The 20,890-nt window shown below is 39.0% G+C and overlaps 1 protein-coding gene across 2 annotated transcripts in view; it reads right to left on the bottom strand.

Annotated features, from left to right (window-relative positions):
- The window catches only part of LOC124805118 (katanin-interacting protein-like), a 323,814-nt gene that overhangs the window by 105,834 nt on the left and 197,090 nt on the right, over nucleotides 1-20,890 (bottom strand). For both annotated transcript variants that reach the window (XM_047265570.1, XM_047265571.1), the window contains exon 9: nucleotides 8,966-9,062. In XM_047265570.1, the coding sequence (XP_047121526.1) occupies nucleotides 8,966-9,062 (97 nt within the window). The remainder of the gene's footprint in view (nucleotides 1-8,965; nucleotides 9,063-20,890) is intronic.

Below are 20,890 nucleotides of genomic sequence, written 5' to 3'. Positions count from 1 at the left end.
CTGAATGTATTGTATCCATAACTGGATAGTTATCCCTCTTTGCTTAATATCATCCACTATGTTGACAGATTTATTTTTCAGCTTTTCAATCACTTTATCTTTTTCCAAATTGCCAAAAGATGCATCATTTCCACTCAAATCAGAAATACAGTCTTAAATATGTTGCTTCTTCTCCTCCATGACTGCCATTTCCTCCAGTATCATGATGGAAAGAGCACACATGACTGCAGAGTGAGCCTGAACTGTCCTCGTGTATGCATGACCAGAAAGTATATGGGGAACAGAAGCTGCAGCATATACAGTCACCAAAAGTTGAGAGAGTCAACTGTCTCTCATTACAAATCCTACTGATTTTAGAAGGACATTAAGTGAAAGTCTCCTAATCAAATAACTACATTAGGGAATAGCTAATTCCCACCATTAGCCTCTATTGCAACTATATCTTTAGCTTTCATGTAGAGTGGTTGCTGTGTGGTCTTCTTACTCTTCATGATGGCACAAGTTAAAGCAGTTAAAATAGTGCTATAATCTGTGGGTGGGCTGTTGATGAATGGAAGCACTAATACATTTGATTGTCTAGTTAAAGCAGTTAAAAAAGTTGTATAATCTGTGGGTGGGCTGTTGATGAATGGAAGCACTAATACATTTGATTGTCTATAAGGTTTTCCAGTTGTGATTTTCTCCATAAAACATTGCCATGCAGGAATAGAAAGCTGTAAAGGCTTTCCCATCATCCAAGTAAAATCGTGATTGGTAGGGGCTGTTGCTTTAGAGACGGATTGTTCTGGATAGACATTTTGCAAATTACTTTCTTCAATTCCAACTCTATCCTACCTTCGGAATATTAGCAAACTAATTTTTTTAGCATTTACTGTTTCAGTAGAGCTCAGCATGACACAGAGTTTCATTACTTTTTGATATTCTATCGCTCTCTCAGGAGTCACACGCCTGATTCCATCCATAGCATGGAATGTACCTTTGCCCATCATTGTTGCAATACTGAAGTCAGCATTATGAAAAACAAACTGCGAGAATATCTGGTTTCCAGAACTGAATGGCAGAAGCCTCAAATAAAGCCACACTAGAGCAGAAACCCATATTTGAGACAATTTCAACTATTTTTTTTGTTCCCCCTTTACAAAACAAGTACACTGCAAGACCAAGTTGCAGTGGGGAGATAAATGAACGAGGCCTGGTAACTGACACAATCCCATGGGATATTGCTGTATATGTTTTTAAAGGGGATTGTTCACTACCTTTCTTTTTTGACAAAACAACACCCTTCAAAAATTCATGTAAAGTGTCAGGAACCATAACTTCAGCATTCTCTGTCAAGTCATTGACATCTGGATGATCGGCAATACTGAAAGGAGTCATTCTTATATCTTCACGAATGATAGCTGCTGTTGCTTCTACTATTATTTTTCTCTCATCATTTTTATTAACAGCTCGTTCATTGCACCACTGATTCAAATGATTGCGGCCACTGCCATGAAAACATACAACTTGGGGATTCTTTGGCACTGTGGCAGACAAGACCCCATCACTGAGGTGTTCAGTCAGTTTGTTTTTCAGAGTTTTTATAGTCATTGTTTCCCCTTCTGGGAGACATTCATTAACTTTCTTCAACAAATCGAACAGTAAAAATTGAAATTCCTCTGAACTATCTATAAATTTGCATAATTCTTGAAAAGTGACATCAAAGTTGGTATCTTGAGAGTGGTCTCTTTTTTTGAACAGAGGAGTGGTTCACCACTAATTTAGCATAGCAATCTTGATGATAATGAGCTTCTGCAGCTACTAAACACAAAACACTGTTGGTGCTTTCGGCAACCTTTCTACCGAAATCATCATTGTGTTTCTCTGCTTTCTCAAGCAGCATATGTTTCACAGTTAGAGCGAACTTCAAACACTCCAAGGTGTTTGTGGAGTGGTCTTTTAGATTCCGCCTCTATGTCACACTTTTCAGCACATATTAAACAATCTTTTTTTGAAACTGAATGGATAAGAGGAAGAGGACCTCAAAGTTTTATCATCTGCTTGTGCAACATTCTGATTAATTAGTTTCCTTATATTACATTCATTAATATATTCACGTCAACATGCCTTATGCACTTCAATCAGACCAGCGTTCTGAAGAAGATTATGAGCCCCATCCTTCCGTTCCTTCCTGATGCATATCAGAGTTTCCAAGCCCTTCATCACTATTGATGTCTCTCCATCCGGAACAGATTTACCACAAATAAAACATGTAGTAGGGTCCAGCATAATTGTTTTCTCAGTTCCGACAAAAGAAATGACACTAAGCAGAAGCACTACATAACACCAGAAACTGATAAATACTGTCACAAAAATAGAACTCCATGGCACTACTTTGACAGTTCACAACATTAACTCAACTGAACTGGACACTGGGTAAGAAGAAATGGCAAACTGAACTGGACACTGGGTAAGAAGAAATGGCAGCGCCACTAGTGGTAGGGGAGCACTGAGTGAATGGGAAGAAGAACTTGTGTTTTCATTGTTGGCATGAACTCCTGATTTCAACAATACTGATCACAAAAGCAATATCATCAAGCAGAACATATAGGCTATGAAATATTTCCATATACTTAATTATGCTTTTCATTTAAATAGTTTGCTAAGTAACAAAAACTTCAAACTATTACGTTAACAGAATTCTATTCCAATTCTTATACCTCAAATACCATTTGTATCACTGAAAAGATGCACAAGATCTTTTTCATGTACAATTTTGTGAGGAATATAGTTACTAATAACAGCTCTATTCGAAAAATGAGCCGTTTTGTGTATAAATTTAAAATATGGTACAAACTGACTTTTGGAGTTGATAAAAGGGGGACGGGCCTCCCCCCTATGAAGGCGAATTTTTCTGATTCTTATTACTACACCCCATATGAGTATTTTCCGTAAGTTTCAAAATTTTATACATATTTTCTCCCATTTGCTGATTTTATTAGTAATTTGCCTGGGGTGTTAGGTCTCTATCACATGTCAGTAGCAATTTGAATTAACTATTACAATTACACCATCTTATTCAAAAAAATACGGAACCCCACACACCAAATTCAGTTATGGCGCACCAAAATCTCACACAATGGCTGTGAAGTGGTCATTGGAAAAATTTCTGCAGGGATCTGTCACCCAGTAAAGGAACTTTTGTTTATTCACTGTACCTGACAGGTGGAAGCGGGCCTCATAATAAGAGATCAAAACAGCGATCCGAAGAATTTCCTAACACACAGCTCTGCAAGTTGCAAATCTCTCTCAATCATTTTGTAGGGATGCATGTAAAGATCTTTATGCAGATGGTGCTACCATAAAATCCCAGGGCAACTGCATGTTTAATTGGTGAATGCTTTGGAGATTGCTGGACGGATGCTCTCACATGTGCCACATTTTCCAGCATTATCACAGTTTGAGACTGCCCAATAGATTTTCTTTTCAGTGCAGAATCTGAGGCTCTAAAGTTTGATACCCAAAGTCAAATAGTTTTTCTATCAGGAACAGAATCATGTCAGTCAAATTCAAACTGAATGTGAAATGTTCACTGAGTAGTAATCGCAGAACCACCATTACGAATACACTCCTCCACAACAAATGAATGATGCTTACCTAGCCAAGCAACTGCACCAGATTAAAATGGCACAATATCAATTGACACCACCTCCACAACAATAACACCCAACTCACACAGTGGTGTCACCAAATTCTGGAAGTCTTTTTGCCTGACCCTGTATATAAGCATTTGGACAAAGTCCTTAGTCAGAAACAGAACTCCCACACATTCACACAACTTTGCCACACACACGTGACTACTGTCTTTGGCATGGCCTGACCTGATCATCAAATTCCTATCTCTGGTTGGAACCCCTCCTTGCACAATGACAATCTGTTCAAATACCATCAGTCACAGTTCTCACTAACCTGGTCCTGCAAACCTGCATCAATCAGGCCCGAATGTCCTTGCACTACCTCCCCTCCATCCACAAAAACTCCCCTGCTCTGAATCCCAAATTCATGCATCCCATCTCCCAAACTGATACCCTTGCCCTTCAGGAGCCACATCAGCACACACAACAACACCTCAAAAACTGACCAGTCAGTTCATCTTATAGCCCACCTTGATTATTACTATCAGCCACCACTACAAGAACATCCAACAAACCTCCCACACAGCCCGTCATAGCTGCAGAAACATACCTTGCAGACCTTCTACATTTACCACACACTCAGCAACTCCCTCCCACCACCCTAAACAATCCACAGCCTCACAAGACTTGCAACACAGTGGTGAATCTCTCCTCCAAAAGCCTCAGTCCTACAAAAGCATCAGTCCTTTCCAAAGACATTACCTTTTTCCCTACTCCCCAAATTCAGTCTGCTGCTCTGGTTAAAGACCTCCTCTCCTTCTCCCAGTCCCTTCAGTGGAAACATTACAACAATAGCCCTTGCACTCAATCCAAAACCATTACAGAATCCTGCATGACCCAGATTACTCCTCCAGCCAACCTCAATCCATCCCCACTGTTCTCAAGTCACCCCCTGTTAACTTTCCAGAATTTCCTAACACCAAACACTGTCTCACCATCACTCCCCAAATCCCTCAACATCGAAACCAACCTAACATTCGCAGAAACAATGTCAATTCACAATCAAAAAACCAATCCTAAATACAAACAAAGGCTCCATCACTGTGATTATGAGTCAGCTGATCAGAGGAACCCACCAGCTGTCAGATACACCCTCCTACATGCCCTGCCACAGTGACCCCATTCCAGAAATCCAGAAGGATTCCTAGTCCCTCCTCAAATCTTTAGGCCCATCCCAGAACCATTACACAAATCACTGTGTTAAGTGTCTATTGCCACTTTTAGATGATTTTCATTAAGATCAGGCACTTCCACTGCAGCCTCAGTGATTTGTAATTTCAGAATCTCTCCCATGAGTCTGTCTGTCTCCTCAACTCCACCACCTCCCGCACTCATACCTACTAAATGCTTCCTTGAGTTTGTAAACGCAACCACCAAGAATACCACATTGCATTCGGTTACTGTGCCCCAAAGAGAGAATCTCTGGCCTTATGGACCAACACCTTCAGCCCGTTCAAACAAATTTCAGGCCTGCAGCCTGCTGTCGATTAATTCATTGCATGATATTTTGACTGGGCACCTGCCAGTCGCCTTCAGGTGAGCCATAGAAGAGTGATGAATACTTGCTCTGTTCCATTATATGTAATGCAATGCCAGTACTCCATACATGTCTTAAAATTCAAATTGACAGGTGGATCACACTTCATGGCAACAGTGCCCTCACTGGTGGAACCTTGGAACACAACTGTCCTCTGCATTATTGCTTGCCACAACTGTAGGCACACTCTGTTGTCTTCGATTACAACAAATTGTGGAGATGATGGGGTTCCACGCACTGTCCAACTGGTAGCCGCTATCACAGTTTATCAGATTTTTCTGCCACGTGTATATCCTCGTATTCTTTAATAATGGTTTCCAAAAAAGAGGTAGCTGTGGTCAGAACCACATTTCTATCATACTCCATTGAATGCCCAGTGGAAATACAGTATTCGGCAATAGTAGACTGGCTTGGTTGCAAAAGTTGAGCCTAATGTTGATGTTCAGTCCAGCATGTGGTCCGTTCCACGTAGGCTGACAAGCTATTTTGTAAGTTCCTGCCTTCCGCAATAGTAAGTATCCTTCACTGATCTCAAAAGGTCTGCAATCTTAGATGGTGGATGGAAAATCACTTTCACTTGAAATTTACTGAGGATTCTGACTATTTTAAATGAAATGGTGCCCACAAAAGGAAGAAGAGCTAAAGATTTCGCCAGCGTTTTCTCCTCTACATCCACTTCCTGATTCTTAATTTCTACTGACAATGCCCAGTTAATCTGCTGGGGGAATATCCATTCTTTCTAAACATTGTCTTAGGTCAGCAAACTCTTTACATAAACTATCTAGATCTGAGAAAGTGTGACTTCTGGGTATGAGTGTTTCAAGCACACTCTTAGTTTGCAACAGGTGATGACAACTGGATGCTTGAATGGGTTTCCAATAAAGTGAATGCCCAAGAGAACCATCATTCTTTCATCTAACCTAGACATACAAGAAAGGCAGGCAACCATCTTTCTCTGCTTCCATGATGAAGCGAACATTGTTATGAATGGAGTTGAGGTGATGAAGAAACTCAGTCAATTTATCTTCCCCATGAGGCCAGCCTATGAACGTATTGTCCACATACCTCCAAAATATAGTTGGTTTAAGGGCAACTGAATCAAGTGCTCTCTCCTCGATATCCTCCATAAAAATGTTGGCCACCAAGCTAGTCAGATGTCTGCCCATGGCGACATTGTCAATCTCCTCAAAATATTCTTGGTTGAACACGAAGTATGTTGAGGATAGAACATGCTGAAACAAAGCAGTGATGTCCACCTGAAACTTTTCCGTCCACCATCTGAGACTGCAGACCTTTTGGGATCGGTAAAGGATGACTTGAAATTGCGGAAGGCTGGAATTTACAAAATACCTTGTCCGTGTGGTATGGCTAACATAGGATAGACCACAAGCACTGTGAAAGAATGCTGCTCTGAACATCAATGTTGCACTCAACTTTTGCAACCAAGCAAGTCCGCTATTGCCAAACAATGTATTTCCACTGGAATTCTATGGAGTATGGTAAAAATGTGATTCTGACCACAGCTACAACTTTTTGGGACTTCATTATTAAAGAATCCATGGAAATATGCCTGGCGGAAAATCTAATAAACTGTGATAAGCATTTACCAGTTGAACAGTTCATGGAACCCCATCATCTCCACAATTTGTTTTAATCGAAGACAATAGAGTGCGCCAACAGTCGTGTGAATAGTAACACAGAGGACGGCAGAGTTCCACCAGCGAGGGCACTGCCACCGTGAAGTGTGGTCCGTATGTCAACTTGAATTTTGACAAATGCACAGAATACTTGCAGCGTGCTACATAGGGCAGAATAGAGCAAGTCTTCACCAGTCCTCAATGGCTCATATGAAGATGACTGGCAGATACCCAGTTGAAATATTGTGCAATGAATTAATCGATGACTGGCCACAAGGCTAAAATTTGTTTGAACTTTGAATTCACCAGGAAAATTTTAAAATTCACCTCCTGTCTATTACCCGTAACCTACCCTTCTATATAAAAGACACTAACCATTTCCTTCACCGACTCTCTACAATACCTATTCCTTTACCACCAAGTGCCTTGCTCATCACTGCCAATGCCACCTACCCCTACACCAACATTCCAAATATCTATGCCCTTGCTGCTAAAGAACACTACTTTCTCAATGGCTGACTGACTCCAACCTCTTCTTCATCACCATGATCAACTATATCATCACCTACAATTACTTGAAGGCTTTACCTAGAAATAAATTTGTTGTACAGCGATGGGCACCAACATGGCACCATCCTATGCTAAGCTACTCTTGGGTCATCTAGAGGACTGCTCCCAAACCCTCCACCTGATGCAGATTCACTGATGACACCTTCATGATCTGAACCAAGGGAGAGAACACCCTGTCCACATTCTTCCACAACCTCAATACCTGCTCCCACATTTGCTTCACCAGATCGTCCTCAGCACAAGGCATCTGCCTCGATGTCGAGCTCCACCTCAAGGATCGCTATTCAACACCTCCGCCACACTGAAGCTCCACTTTGATAGCTGCACCCAATCCACACCAAGAAGTCCCTTCTGTATAGCCTAGCCCCCAAGGGGCACTGAATCTGTTGTGACACGCAGTTCCTCTCTAAATAAGCCAACAGTCTCACTGAGGCCTTCACAGACCAAAATTACCCTCTGAATCTTGTCCAAAAACATATCTCGTGTGTCTCATCTCACCTGTCACCTACCATACCCCACATACCCACAGTCTGGCCACACAGGAGCACTCTTCTCATGGCTCAGTACCACCCAGGGCTGGAGCAACTGAATCACATTCTCCAACAGGATTACCTTCTCACAGTGGTATTCTGCCACTCATCCAACTCAGGCAATAACCTTGTCAGCAACCTACTCCACAACTCCTCCGTTCATGGCTTATATCTTTGCAACAGACCCAAATACTAGACCTGCCCCATACATCCTTCCACACTTCCTGTCACTGGTATCTCCAACTGCATCAAAGGCAGGGCTACCAATGAAAGCAGCCATGTGATTTAAAAACTTAGCTGCAACCACTATTCTGCATTCTTGGTGGACGTGACTAATAACAAGCTGTCTGTCTGCATAAACAGCCACTGCCAAACCGTGGCCAGGAGACAGCTGGACCATCCAGTTGCAGAAATTGCCACTCAACACAATGTGCTTCATTTTAAAAATTTCTTCACAGCCTGTACCTTCCCAACACCATATTTTTGAACTGTGTAGCTGCATCATATCCTTTATTCCTGCAACCAGCTTGGTCTCAACCCTCATTAGTCTGTCCTCCACCAGCCTAACCCCTTCCCTGCTCCCACAACAGTACATACGTACCTTCCATCCCACCAATGCATCTACAAGTCCCCCCCCCCCCCCCTACCCCCCAATGGAGCCTCCAGATACTGCAGCTTGCAGCTACTTCTGAGGTATCGTAGTGTAGTGTATTATACAACATAGCCCATGTGTTGTGAGTAGACTTCTATCAATCTACCCTTCCATACTGAAGTTATTCCACAATATCTTAAAATTTTTATTCTAGAATATCTATTATTTAAGGACATACTGCACGATCACATGCCTTGATTCCTATTCTCTCACAGTACAGAAACATAAACAGTAAAAGAAAAATCACAACAGATTTAAACATCACCTTTTACAGATTTAAGCGCTTTGTGAGCTCCTCTTTTTATCTCCAGTTTGGCCAAAGATATAAAATTCTAAGCTGCTGAGTGGAATGGATGCAATCGTACCTGTATATATCTGGTGATGGTATACTGCAATGCAAATAATGTGGCTCCATATAAAGAGCTTCACCACTGTCATCAACCACCTCCAAGCCAGTGAGACCTAAATAAAAATAATATTCAATTATTTGTTAAAATATTTTTGTGAATGATGACAAGTGAAGGTAGGTAACATTAACAGATGAACAAGAGCATCTATGAAGAACATGTCACATTGAAAGTGCTCTAATGAAAATATGTAAGACCAATGACTACATCTCAGCTGTTTACTGGTCCTTATTATTCCATCCAGTGTGATGTGTTTCAGGTATAATACCTATTTTCAAACACATGAACCAGAACAGGAGCAAATGATAGCCAGAGCTTGTTCCTGTACTTTCAAATATTATCAAATGAGACATTAACTATAAAATAATGCAGTAAGACTCCATTTTTATGTTCCCATGTTTTATGTTCTCCTGCTTTTTACATTCATTTTTGTGTGTTCCAACAAAAGTCCTATTCTCTGAATACCATGCTTTCCTTCAATAACAATATCCCATTTTAACATTTCCCATAGTTTAACTTTTCTTTGATGTTATCACAGCCTTTAATATTGATTTTCACACAGATTTCTGCAAAAAGTGCATCATATTCCTGCTCAATGTCAGCCTTGGAACAAAACAGAAAATGCAGACTAGTTATTGCTCATGTAACGTAGCATTAGCATGGTAAGTAAGATTTTTATTTTTGGCATGTTGCACCACGGCTGCCTATATTATAGGTTCGTAGTATTTGGAAGGGTGGGAAGCATGCTGAGTCATTGCCTTACTGATAATAACAATCACAATAGTGACTCTAGCAGCAACATTCTTTCTGCTCATTTTGTTGTATTACAACAGCTCTAATTTAATTTCACAGTCATTTACACAAAAAACACTGCTTTTGAAGATGGACATCTCTACAATGGGCTTTCAAGAATTGTTACTTAAGCACAAAATACGCTAATCCATACTAAGAGCAGAGTCATAAGTTGGTGTGACTTGTGAGACATCAACATGCCTCCTCAAGATTCTCAACAACATGACAACAATTTCCACCCTCTTTCTCACCCAGGACATCCCTGAAGGAGTGACCTACTTGTCGGCAACAAGCTGCAAATTTCGTGCCTATTATTCTCTGGGTGTGAAGCCTACCAACTTCAGTGTTTTAACCCACATTGTGCTCCCAGTTTTATTTACCATAATTTCATAATGATTATCAACAATAATCCTCATAAAAGAACACCAATATATTTTTAATGTGGGGTTTCATGTTTTATTTACACCACTGGACATGATCAGAATGAAGAGGAAACCCACACATCCATTTCTGTGTGTCAGAACCCAGCCACAGCCTTTGTGATTTCATGAAGGCAGTGGTTAAGTGCTAACACACACAAATGTGTGAAACCACATTAAAAAGATATCCGTGTTGTAATGTGAGACTTATTACTGACAATCACTATAAAATTATGGTAAATAAAACTTCTAACCAAAATTGATTAAAACATTAAAGCTGAAAGTGTTCATGAACAGACAGCAACAGGCACAAAATCTTCAGCTTTCCAGTATTTTACACATTCCTGCATTTTACACTTTTTTGGGTCAGTCCTATGAAAAGGGTAAAAAGGGAGATTTACTGTATATAAAAAGTAGCCAGTCATGTCTCAATACAGCATACATCATTTATGGTGTTAATCTAATGTCACAAAATCACTAGATTTTATGCTTCTAAGTATTTTTTTTAAGGATAATAGCAGTGTGAAACACATAAAGGAATTATCAATAAAAGTACTATTACTACAAAGAGAAACTGCTAAATTTGCTCCTACAACAAAGATCTTAAAAGGAATTAACTGTAATGAAGTGAATCAATATCACAATTGATCGATTTTGCCTAATGACAAACCTGTACTATTTAAGATACATCAAAGTAGCTGTTTGCTGTGTATTCTAGATAAACATTTTGATGTGTAAGTACTGTATGTGCTTGTACACCATTTTAAGAGCACTGAAGTGTTCCTTACAGGTAATAAAATAATACTTCTTTCCAAAGGCAGTTTGGGGAGTTAAGTCAAAAATACAGAAATGTGAACATCATAAGAAAGTTGAAGTATTACCAGTCATGTCAGAAAAACAATATTTTAAATTATTTCTATTATGTTATGGGATCTTTAGTCCACTCACACATAAAATGAGGGTTTAAAATGTATGTTTTTAACCATAGAATGTTGGTCAAAAAATTATCAAATGATCTCTGACAAAAAATAAATAAATAAAAATAAAATATTTAAGTTGTCAGTTTTAGCATGGATGCATAGGAGTTAGTAATTTGTTTACCACTTTTGCATTTCTCAGTACGATTTTCTATTCTGTACATACTGAACAATATTTTAAATTATTTCTACTATGTTGTGGGATCTACTAGTGGTGGTCATTTTTGGCCCACTCCCACATACAAGAAGAGTTTTAATTGTATGTTTTGAACAATACAAAGTTGGCCCAAAATTGTGAAATTGTTCCTAGCTATAAGAATAATGTTTACATTGTCAGTTTTAGCATGGACCACTATGAGTTAATAGTTTTTAATATCATTTCTGCACTTTTCTTTATGACTTTACATTCTGTACCTGGTTTGTTCTGTACCTGGTACACATGACAGCTACAAATGTGGTCAAACGAATGAAGGTAGTACAGATGAGTATGAAGACAAAACACAGCTCAGAATGGTTTTAATAATCAACCAGGAAGCATTGAGAAAGGTCATGTGACCACCTCCCCAATATGCCTGATGAAAGGCTCTCTCTCTCTCTCTCCCTCTCTCTCATGTTTTGCATTTGGCCCAGGGCAGTCAGGTGAGGTCAACTACCTCCACTGCCTTTCATACTTGAATTCTGCTAAAAAGCAGACATCCTTAGGCCGTCTACATCTGACTCTGTCTTATGTTTGTATGGGGGGGGGGGGGGGGGGCGCTCTGAATTAGAGCATGTGGTCAGTATTTAGGAACCAGCAACATCCATGTCAAACCACTTCGTATCATCTAGCAACATCATGACATTGGCTGGATAATAGAGAATACCTGCCATACTTGGGACTTTGATATTACCAGATTGCTTCTTGGAAGACTGTATTATTAGCATACAATGAAATGGCTATGGATCTCTGGATTTTCTAGTTAAACTGTCAAGTATGACTCTGTTGGACTTAGACATGACACGTACAAGTTATGATCTTACTTGTACTGTGTTTCACTGTTGAATAAACCAAGTATTCCCCAAGAACTGTCAAATATTTTAGTGCACTGAGTACTCTACTTGCTGGTCGACAGGACACGAATCCTGCACTCTGCCACCAACACAATGCCACCATGGAGCTACCATTCTTGGAATTGTCACAACTGCAGCTGCAGCAACAAGCTCAGCAGCTGCAGCAACAGGCTGAGCAACACGTGCAGCTACAAGCAACCCAAAAAGCAGTCTGAGAGCATAAAATACTGCTCACTGCCCCTCCAGTGCTCTTACTTGCTATTTCAACCTCCAAACCTGAGGACGAAGACTGAGGCAGCTTCCACTGCAGGCTTCTTCTGTGCTTCCAGGCATGTAATATAATGAACATTATTGCCCAGCACAGTTGGCTTCTCTCAACCAACCCAAAGTTGCTGTCTATACTTTGTAAAATATGTTCTCTTGTGGCGTCTGAGGTGCTACTTTTTGCATACATTTGTAGCATGTTGTCTTCCTAACTGTGTCACTAATCGCTGCTAGGTTCAGAGGTTTTCAGTGTCAAAAGCAATTCTTCCAAACTTATGCAGCTCAGGTGGTGTATTTAAAAGATCTCTCCAGAAAGTGCCATTTTAGGTACAAAAACTCTGCATATAAAGAGGCGTGCACAGAATTTTTAATGTGCTATGTCATAATTCATTACAATCCTGGTCATGAAGTAATATTCCAAACACTGGCATTAGACAATCCCATACTAAGTGAAGTTCTTGCAGTCACTAAAGCTTATGAAATCTTCATGTCAGCACACCATTCATTCGACGAACTTGTGCCTACATCTTCCCACTACCATGAAACTGATCAGGACAAATATATCTCCCTGCCCATGCAGGTACTTGTGTGAGCAGAATTTAGTGAATTTGTCAACATACAGCAATACTGCACACTGTTCTGTCAATAGGAACTGTTATGCAAGTAGAGTACATACTTTGCTTAGTAATACAATCCCTGCACAGCAAGCTGCATAGGTTTTGTGGCTTTCCATCATCGTTTCTTTATGCTTTCTCATGCCCATGGCCTTTTCCAGGATATCAAATATGATCACTTTGGTAAAATCATTCATACAGCCAATGTCTGTCATACCGCGCCTTCCAGGTTGGCCTAGTCCTGGTCACTGTCACTACAACCAGTTCACGCTCAACATGAGTAACTCCACATAACACAGTGTAGGCCGCGTGTTGTAGCCGCACGGTCTGAGGCGTCTTGTCACGGTCCGCGCAGCTAACCCCATCAAAGGTTCAAATCCGCCCTCGGGCATGGGTGTGTGTGTCATCCTTAGTGCAAGTTAGATTAAATAGTGTGTAAGCTTAGGGACCAATGACCTCTGCAGTTTGGTCCCATAAGACCTCACCATAAATTTCCAATTTAAACACACTGTAAACATGACAACAAGTAATTCACATGGCTCCACTCGGTCACGAAAAGACCTAAGCAGATCCTTCTCCAGTTTACCATTATTAAGGTGGCTATTCAATTTCAAAATTTATATAGGTGCCTTTGTCTTGTTGACTGGCAAATTTACATACAAAAAACACAGTGCACAGCCCACTAAAACTTATTGCATAATGGTTCCATTATTACTCTGAGTAAAATATTCTGTTCCAAGGTATTGATGCAATGCAGATGTAACTCTCATGTAATCTCTCCTTCTTGTTTGTCACTTCTGCCTGGGTGCAGAACATTTTTGGCTAAGAGATTTTTCAAGCCTTCTGTTTTCAGATCAATCACAAGGTCCACAATATTTCACAAGGCATTCCCTTTGACACTTTTAGGTGTTGCGTGATAAATTTTCTTCTGTGTTTTATGTCAGCCTATATACTATTGTACTGCACATATCACAGTCGAATCCATGGTGACACCAATGCTCTACCGTACTTGCCATATTCCTGTCATTTTCTTTGAAAAACTTGATTACCTCCAGCAGCAACAAATTCTAGTCAATGGGCTACATCTCAAGCAGCAATGAAAAAGATCCCAAAGGACAAACTGTGCTCATTTATGGTTGTTAACACACCATTGTATAGTATAACTACAATCAATTGTCTTTTGGAATTGCTAGCACCCTGACAATTTTCCACCGATACCTCGAACAAAGTATCAGTGACATCCACAATTGTTGCAGTTACTTGTTTGATACAACTGCCCAGGTCCGTACGTAAGTGGAACTCCTTCACAATTTGTGCCTGCTCTTTACCAAGCTCCTGCAGAATGGTTTAAAGTGTAATTTTGGTAAGTGTGAATTCTTCAAGTGTCAAGTAGCATACCTAACTGGGACATCATTAGAAGTGGACACTTAGAACTGATGCAAAAACATATGGAAGCAATAACTCGTTTACCCACACAACCAAACCTAAGTAGCTAGACATTTTCTTAAGTAAGTGTATTATTACTCTACGTTCATACCTCAGAAACACGAGGTTACTAAACCTTTAAACAGTCTCTGCAGAACAGGATTCATTGGACAGGCACCTGTCTGGCAAAATTAGAAGCTTCAAAAATAATCCTTAAAAAGATCCCCTGCTTATTTATGTTTTATCCTGCCCAACATCTTATCTTAGCCATTGATGCCTCACAAAATGGCCACATCTAAAACTCTGCACCCAGCCATCTACAGCCAAACTGAGAAAGGAGCTCTTGTCGTTGTTTTAGGGATTAAAAATTTCATACATTCTTACATGCAACCATATTCCACTTACTAACTGACCACAAATCACTCACTGCATTTTCCAGACATAAATCCAAGATGCCTGATAAAACAACTCAATGGCTTCTTTTTAAGCAAATACCATTATATAAGGTGGTGTAGTTTGCGTTCTTGCCCCAGATGATTATTATACAAATATTTTGTCAGAATTTGTAAGCGGTGGGTTGTTGAGGTACGGCAATACATGAACACAAGAAGTAAGTTTAAACCGTTTTATTAACAAAGGCAGTTTATACAACATGCATGCTATGCGCACCCATCATCACTGTGTCTGACATCCTAACACCGGCTAATTATGGTCATATCGAAAGGCTCCATGGTGAGCTAAGAAAAGAGAAATATTCGCGCCCGAGGCCGCGCTGGTTAATACTGCGCGCTGTGGATGGCAGCCAGTCGCATACTCTCCGTCGCAATGTGGCCGGACACACGTCTACTGACCAAGTGAATCATCAGCGTTTCAGATAGGCCGGCTGGCAAGCGCATGTTAACATACCGCACAGATGCATGCATCCCATAGACCGTTACATCACTCGCTCCAGAGAAAAGGAGTAACCATAGGTGGCTCAAAATGACCTCTATTTCACCATTTGTGACATCAGAAGGCATTGCAACATGTATTTCATTTGAAGGCACAGTAACGTTCGGTACAGAGAAGCATGCCTTCAAGATGACAATTTCATACATGACAAATGCTATTGACAAAAGACCAATTAATAAAAGCAATAAAAACACAATGTGACAATCAAGTATGCATTAACATTACAGGAGGAATTGAAGGACTTAATTCTATTTGCTGCTTCAATGAAATTTAACTCATTATTTGAAGAGATTACATTTTAATGGATGTCCTTAACTGATAAATAACAATGTGTGGCATTCAAGATTAATCCACTATTGTTCAATTTTTGTGTAAAGGGTAGCTCAGGTGTATCACAGTTTTTACAAGAAAATGTGACATCAAGGGTGGAGTTAAATGAGGAAATTATACCTTCAGAACTTGTTTAAGAAATGAAGGATAAAGATGCGTTAAAATTCTAGGGCCATCATCTCTTGCGGGATGATTCATAAACAATTATTTCTCACAGCTGTACACTCTACTGTCTAAGAATACTGCTGATTCAGGGCAAATTAACTTATGAGAACGTTTACACATATGCAAATCATTTTCATTTAGGGATACAAAATATTTCGATCCTTGTTTATCAGTAGATAATCATTCAGTATGTACTTTACATGAATACTTGCCTGTCTCTATTTAACAGGGTAAGGATAAATCTTAGACATTTCAAAATTATGCTTTGATCTAGCAATGGGAATAGAAACAATAACAGTTAATTCATCTTCAATCATTAAGGAGTGTGTGGTGGTTAACTTATAGTAAGAATATAAATTGTAAGAGTTAACAGGGTAAATCATAGTATATGTTGCATCTAGCTTTCGTTCAGTTGATAGTAGGATCTGTAAAAATTGTTCTGGATGTAGTAGTACACTGCTCAAACAATCATTTGAACTACTTTCTTAGGCCGTTCTTAAGTTAAGAGCATCAATTCTAGCATTTGATAAACTATCAGTAATCCTTAACAAAAGAGTGTTTAAATCTAACTGTGCACTCAGAGCATTTAATCCTTGGAATAGTTCTTGGATATTTGTGTTCGTTTCATTATAAAGTATGTGGAAATGTGAGATAAATTGCTTTACAATCTGTTCAATGAAAACTGTGTGGTTGGTTACGGTTTTTTGCATATTCTTTAATACAATAATTTCATTAGAGAGGTTAGTTGAATCTGTACTGGACTGTTGTTCAAGAGCTAATATTTTGCCCTTAACTTCCAGTAGATCTCGACTAGTTAAAGTACCAAATACAGTACGAAGGATACTCCCTCAAAAATCAAACTCGGCATGTTTATGCCTAATTAAAGTTTTGTGTGGCGAAAGCTTTAAAAACCATTAAATCTCTTGCTCATAATTAGCAAATGTAGACTCTACCTGCATTTTGGCTGTGATCCAGTTACTATACCAAGATGTACCCATTTCCAAAATTGTATCATTGCCCTTAACAGAACGAATTAGATCAATCTGCTTCTTTACAGAAATGAACTGTTGCTGGATTTCACTCAGATTGTACTTGAGAACAAGTTTTGCATTAGTTGTTGAAATTACATGTCTGATCGTGGTTCAGACAAAACACCTGCACTCTGTGGTACTGTTACTACAGCATTAGTAGAATACGTATTAGAATAAAAATGAACATGGTTAATTAGTTCTAAATACTAGAGTTAACAATGAACATAAAATAAATGAGTTTCTTGTGGTAACTTGTGGAATAAAAGGTTTAGTTTCACTTGTGCACTCATGCAATAGCTTTAATACTAAATTCTCACAACACATTCACATAAGCACATGGCTGAAATAAACACATGCATTGCACTCTCACACACTACACACGTTTACGAAGATTGTAGGGGTGTCTGGAACAGGATCGCTCGGAACGTAGTGATGCCTCGGCCTCAAAGTCTGGACTGCAACCTCGCAATTCTCGCTTCCTGGGTTTGAGAACAGCAGGTCTGCCTCTCGGTTGGTCCTCGTTGTCTCGCGATACTACAGGAAATCTACCCAGAAATAGCTTTACATGACAATCGAACGAAAGGGCAGTTTGAGCTTAAGAGTAACTGGCGACAACACCTCCAAGATTGGATATGGTCCTTTCCAAAACTTCTTAATCTTTCTGACTTGACTCTTCTTTAACACCACGTTGCTCAGATACACAAGATCTCCAACTCGATACTGTGGCACTGTTGTTTGGCGGTCATGTTGTCTTGCTTGCTGAAGAAAGGATTGATGATTCCGCTGTTTCACTCCTCTCCATGCTTCCTTTAGCTTGCATGCTAGATCCCCTAATCCCCTATGTGTTCATTGCTGATTCTGGCAGTCGAGTGTGCAAAGTCCAAGGGTGAATGCATTCTTCTTCGCAGTTGATCTCATATGGACTTAGGCCAGTTGAGCTGTGCATTTTGGCATTGTAACAACTTACCAAGTACAGTAAACAGAAATCCCAATTTTCGTGTTTGCTGCTCACATAATGGCTAACCATTTTAATAATTGTTCTCTGGTTTCACTCTACTCTTCCATTTCCTTCACGGTGTGCTGATGTAGTCATTAACTGAGTTATTTGCATGAGCTTACAAGTCTGTTTAAGTAATTCACTCATGAAATTCGTTCCTTGATCACTAATTATACTTAATGGTGATCCAAATTTAAGAATCCATTCTTTTACAAAAAATTTACCTATAGTCTCAGCATTCTGATCAAGTATTGGTATCATGAGAAGGTATCTAGAGAAATGATCTAACACTGTCAATATGTATTTGTTTCTATCTTTAGTTTCAGGCAACGGTCCTATGACATCTAGTCCTACTCGTTCAAGGAAACACATTGTGAAACAAACTCGAAAATGTCAGCTTTGCGACTCAGCCACCAAAACATTTGAGATATTTTAATGTTTGTTGCTTTTTTGCTGCAATGTCCTGATAATAAAGAATTGTGTTTCTCTCTCATGAATTGCTCTTTCATGCTTTCTGGAATAACTAGGCGGTTTCCTTTACTAGTGAAATTGTACAATAATTATTTATTTCAACAAAATGTTGATCATTTTCCCATAATTTGTATTGTGGATCTTCTTGTTTACCAGGTCAATGAATAACCTTAAATTGTTACTCACTCAGTCTTAATGCCCATCTTGTTAATCTGGTACTTAGACACTTTAAGCTCAATAACCATTTAAGTGCGGCATGATCTGTAATAACTGTAAATTTTCTTCCTGTTAAGAAACATCTGTTATGTGTTATACCAAAAACCAAAGCACAAAGCTCCTTCACAGTAGTAGTATAGTTACATCTGTAGTTATTTCAGTAGTGATACTTATGTTTATGTGTGCCTGATACTGTTTGTTGCATGTGGCACTTCTGTTGGCACAAACATATCAATAACACCTCATAGGCTGTTGTTAATGTACAGAAGTCATGGTAACTACATCAACTGGTGAAGACAAGAAAAACAACAGTCTCGGTTCTCTGGCTAAAAAGGAAAAAAACAATGGACTTAGTGCATTTAGAAATGTCTGTCAAACAAACTCAGTGGTCCAGAATGGTTTTCAATGCCGCAGTATCAAGAGAATTTAACATAGCAGGAAATTTTAAAAGAAGTTGTACATAAGCTTTTTGGGTTTCTATGCCCAGACTGTAAGAAATACAAACTGTCCAACCAATTTTTCCAAAAAGAAAAAGTAAGCGAACAGTAATCTGCGCTGAGTATATTTTCAGATGGTGCAATTGCCTGACTTTATGCTGCAAATACAGCGTAAGGAAGGCTACGGAAAAGCTGGGCTAAAAAGAAAATAAATACAGGAAATAAGAAGAATGCTGCCACCATCCTATCTATATGACCAGAAACAGGAAAAAAATGGGCATATTACATCACTCAGATGGAGCAGCATTTTACAGTACAATGAACAACTGGTGGAGTAGGACAAAGAACCTTTCTACTATCTAATACTGGAGCAGAAACTTGTAATGTAGTACAGCAAAAGAATGATCCTTGCAGCACACAATAAATTATATGGTGCATACAAGAAACCAAATCAAATTTTCAAGGAATGAGTTGCTATGCTCCAGGGTCTAACTAGACATTGTAAATTTAAATGTGTATAAACTGTCATACACAAATACGGAAGTAAGGGCATGCTTATAGTACATGCTCCTGAAGCCAGTTTGAGAAATAACTGAATTAATTTAAGTAACCTGTATTTACAATAATTCAAGTATTTGAGCAGAAAAATGAACAGAAAGGGCTCTAAGTAATGTGGAAAACAAAGCTTTCAAAACATTATTTCAAGACTCAAGAAATTTTAAACAGAAGAAAAGTAAGCAAGAGTACAGGAAGATGCCTAAGAATGTGGATATACAAGACTGGTTAGAAATACAGATGATGATAATACGCAAAGTAAAGTAAAAATTAAATACCAAGTGTTTCATCACGCATGAAAGAAAATTATTCTGTTACAAATAAGCAAAATATTTTAATTATAGATATAAAAATAAATGGAGATATTGTCCTTGTAAAACTATAATAAATAATGCAACTCACGAATTTATTATATTTCCTAAGTTATGCAAATTTCAGGATACACTAACAAGGTATAGTGATCAAACTATTAACACCAAACAACTCAAGTATAAGAATACAGTAATACAAGCAACACTATTTGGCATGGCTCCTACTGAGGCAATACAATGCAGTATATTATGCAATGGGACTTGCAATATGACACAGGAGCAATCCCCCTCTGGTGGAGCACATAGAAACTTAGTTGAAGTGATCTAATTGGTTCAAATTGTGACACCAGTGACACAACACTTACATCTGTCATACCATTTGGTGCTACAAGGAACACTTGTTGCTCAATGCAACAGTGTCATATGGTACATGGGGAGGGAAGGGAAGAACCCAATACCAAGCCATCTGATCTGCCTAGAAAAAAGTTTTACATAAATGATGCAAAGCTACATTAGTCTCTCTCTACTTAGTTTCTCAGAAAATCTTTTATTCTCAGCGTAAAAATTTAATTCACATGTGAATCAGTAACTTTAGAAACTGTGTAAGTCCAGAAAGGCAAAATGTTCAGGAGATGAAAATAACCGAATGCAGATCAGAAAATAAGAAAATCAGCTTTCCTATTTGTATGAGGACAAGGAATGGTGTCTCTCAACACTGCAATTTGCCATAATCCATAATTAGTAGTTTCAAAATAGCAATAAAGCATTAGAGTTGTAGGGCTTAAGTTGTTACTCAAATTAATGTCACACTGTATGGATTCAAGCATATACTATTATAATTTTTAATACTACAACAAACACAAGCATCAGAAACATGA

This window comes from Schistocerca piceifrons, chromosome 7 (genome assembly GCF_021461385.2).
Source record: "Schistocerca piceifrons isolate TAMUIC-IGC-003096 chromosome 7, iqSchPice1.1, whole genome shotgun sequence".
Lineage (NCBI taxonomy): Eukaryota > Metazoa > Arthropoda > Insecta > Orthoptera > Acrididae > Schistocerca > Schistocerca piceifrons.
Note: the sequence above shows the minus strand (reverse complement) of the source record. Positions and strands in the feature narration are given on the sequence as shown.